General features: G+C 38.4%; 1 protein-coding gene across 1 annotated transcript in view; it reads left to right on the plus strand.

Annotated features, from left to right (window-relative positions):
• LOC101982509 (transmembrane protease serine 11C) overlaps positions 1-2,733 on the plus strand; it is a 47,586-nt gene that overhangs the window by 26,633 nt on the left and 18,220 nt on the right. Inside the window, exon 5 of the mRNA XM_005359417.2 lies at positions 353-513. Coding sequence (XP_005359474.1) covers positions 353-513 — 161 coding nt within the window. The remainder of the gene's footprint in view (positions 1-352; positions 514-2,733) is intronic.

Below are 2,733 nucleotides of genomic sequence, written 5' to 3' on the forward strand. Positions count from 1 at the left end.
ATCCGTAGCTTTTGGTTCCTGTCCTGGAACTAGCTTTTGTAGACCAGGCTGGCCTTGAACTCCCAGAGATCCGCGAGCCTCTGCCTCCCCTCCCAGGTGCTGGGATTAAAGGCGTGCGCCACCACCGCCCTGCAGGAGGTGGAAATTTTTAAGTAAAAATAAATAAATTAATAAATCCTCTTATCATGTCTGTAAAATGTTGTCTCCTCTCCCTTATGAGGGAATCTATGGCTAACAAAACATTCTACTGTGTTATGTCAACCACTGACTCTTTGCAAACTCCTCACCCCCGACACTAAAAATGATAGCGGTTCCTTTCTGAGATAACAATCTGTCTGTTTATGTTTTACAGCAAAGCCAATGGGAAAGTTGTGATACATGCTGTGTTGAAATTTAAAGCCTGTTATAGGAACAATGTAGAAAAATTCTGGGAAAGCATTGAAACCATTGTGTATCAGAAGCTCAAACGCCAAACTAAATTACTTATAGATTTTTCCTCGTTTAAATTTTCAGGTAAGAATATATATGGTATGGAATGATATTCATCTTTTAATTTGAATATGTTGTTTTGATATACACATGAAGCAGAATTTCTTCCTTTAAATATTGTACTGCATAAAATGATAGCTATTTTTGCACACTATGAAAGTAACCAGAATCTCAAAAGACATTTTTCATTTTCAAAACACAGCAGTCTAAACCATGGCTTACTCTGCAGTCATGAGGGCTCCTTCTGATCTGAGAGTCTCAATAATGCAGACTGCCAGGATTGGTGGAACTTTTTAAAAAATACATCTCCCTTCTTGACATACATTTAATGGAACTTGTCTCACATGGTCACATATAATCTGATTCTAACTTGACTGACATGGTCACATATATTCTGATTCTCATTCTTAGGGATGAATTAACTTTATCCCTGGATTGTTAGCATAACTGGGAGTGCGGTATAGTAAAATCATCTCTGGGACAGGCTGTCAGTTTCTGCCACAAATCCTGTTCTAAGAATAATGTAGAAAATTTGGGGGACAGAATTGAAACTGAAAGTATTGCCACTTCTACAGGAGGGACTAAAAGGGGTGTGGAGGCTCCTCGGGTAAACTTCCATTTCAGTTAAATGAAATATCAAAGCATCACAAAGCAAACTCTGAGCATGCTTCTTCTGGATAAGAAAGCATCCCTGCTGAATTGTAACTTCCCTGGGATGTTTCCTCTCAAGCCTTCCTTCTCACAGAGCTCATTTGTAGTAGAGTCGACAAAGGCAGGAAGAAAGTAGTCTTCCAAGCTGTAGAGAGTTAACATCCAAAGGGACAGACTTAGAAACTCATTGTCTAACTACATAAACTAAAACATATTCCCAACATCCTTCCAGATTTTAAATTATTAGTAAGGTCTCGGAGAAATATACAGTCTGGTGGTCTCTTCCAAACAACTGGTTTTTCTTAGGAGTCGTGTTGTAACGCTGAGAGACACCACTGCCAGCAGTTAAACTAAGCAGATTAAGTACAGGCTGTGCTCTTGTCTTAAGTCTTGGAAACTCTCTGTCCCTCCCTCTTTATCCTTCATCAGAAGTTTGGTGCCTCATAAAACTGAATGAGCTTTCACCCATGTAGAAGCAAACCCAGCAGCTGACAAAGCCATTCTCTTAAAACCACAATGGAAGATGTTAATACAGGGCTTATACTCAGGACAGCCTTTGCCAAGATGGATTTTTAATCACTGATCAAGATGTAAGTAGGTCTGTGCCATACAGATCTTGAAATTTATTTGGCAGCCAAAGTCTCTGTTTCAGCATTTTTTTTAAATACTATGACCTTCTTATGAGGACTAGTTAGCTCAGCTACTTACAGCAGATACATCAAGGCTGTGAAGTACATTTTCATTCTTGCTGCTTAACATACAAGAAAATCTCTATGTTTAAGACAAAGCCTTATGTGTCACTGGTTAGAGCTGCTAATTAAATGAATGACTGGTTGTAGCACAAGTATCCTACAATGTGAGTAGGAAAAACAAAAGCAATATAAAGCAGTGGCTAAGGTTACAGATTCCTGTACTAGATAGCTTGATATTTGGATTTTTCAGTCCTCTATATGTTAGCTGTATGCCTTTGGGAAATTTACTTAGCATTTGAATGCCTTAGTCTAATAATGTCATAGAAAAACGGATTAGAATAAAAAATAATTCTTATGGTCATTGTGAAGATTTTGGAGAACTAATACATCATAAAGAACATTTACAGACAAGTTTAACACAAATTACTACTAACTACTGAGTTTTTAATCCAAAGAAAACAAAACTGCTCAATATGTATGTGTTATAGATTTGAAAGTTGTCTTAGTTGCTGATTTAATTATTGAGATAAACACCATAGCCAAAAGTAACTTGCAAGCAAATAGGTTTCTTTCATTAACTTGTGGGTCACACTCCAGCACTGTGAGAAGTCAGAGCAGGAACACAAAGACAGAAACCTGGAGATAGGAACTATAGCAAAAGCCAGGAAAGAATGGTGTTTACTGGTTTACTTCTCATGGCTTTCTCGGTGTGGTTTTTTTTGTACAACTCGGGAGCACAAGCCCAGGGCTGTCACTGCCCACAGTAAGCTGAATCCTCACATATCACTTATTAATCAAGAAAATGCCCAACGGACTTGCCAATGGAACATTTTCTCAATTGAGGTCTCTTTTGTGAACTCCCCCCCCCCTAAAAGGAGACTGCTCTTACATTCTCAGCCAC

Source organism: Microtus ochrogaster, linkage group LG1, assembly GCF_000317375.1.
Source record: "Microtus ochrogaster isolate Prairie Vole_2 linkage group LG1, MicOch1.0, whole genome shotgun sequence".
NCBI classification, from domain to species: Eukaryota; Metazoa; Chordata; class Mammalia; order Rodentia; family Cricetidae; genus Microtus; species Microtus ochrogaster.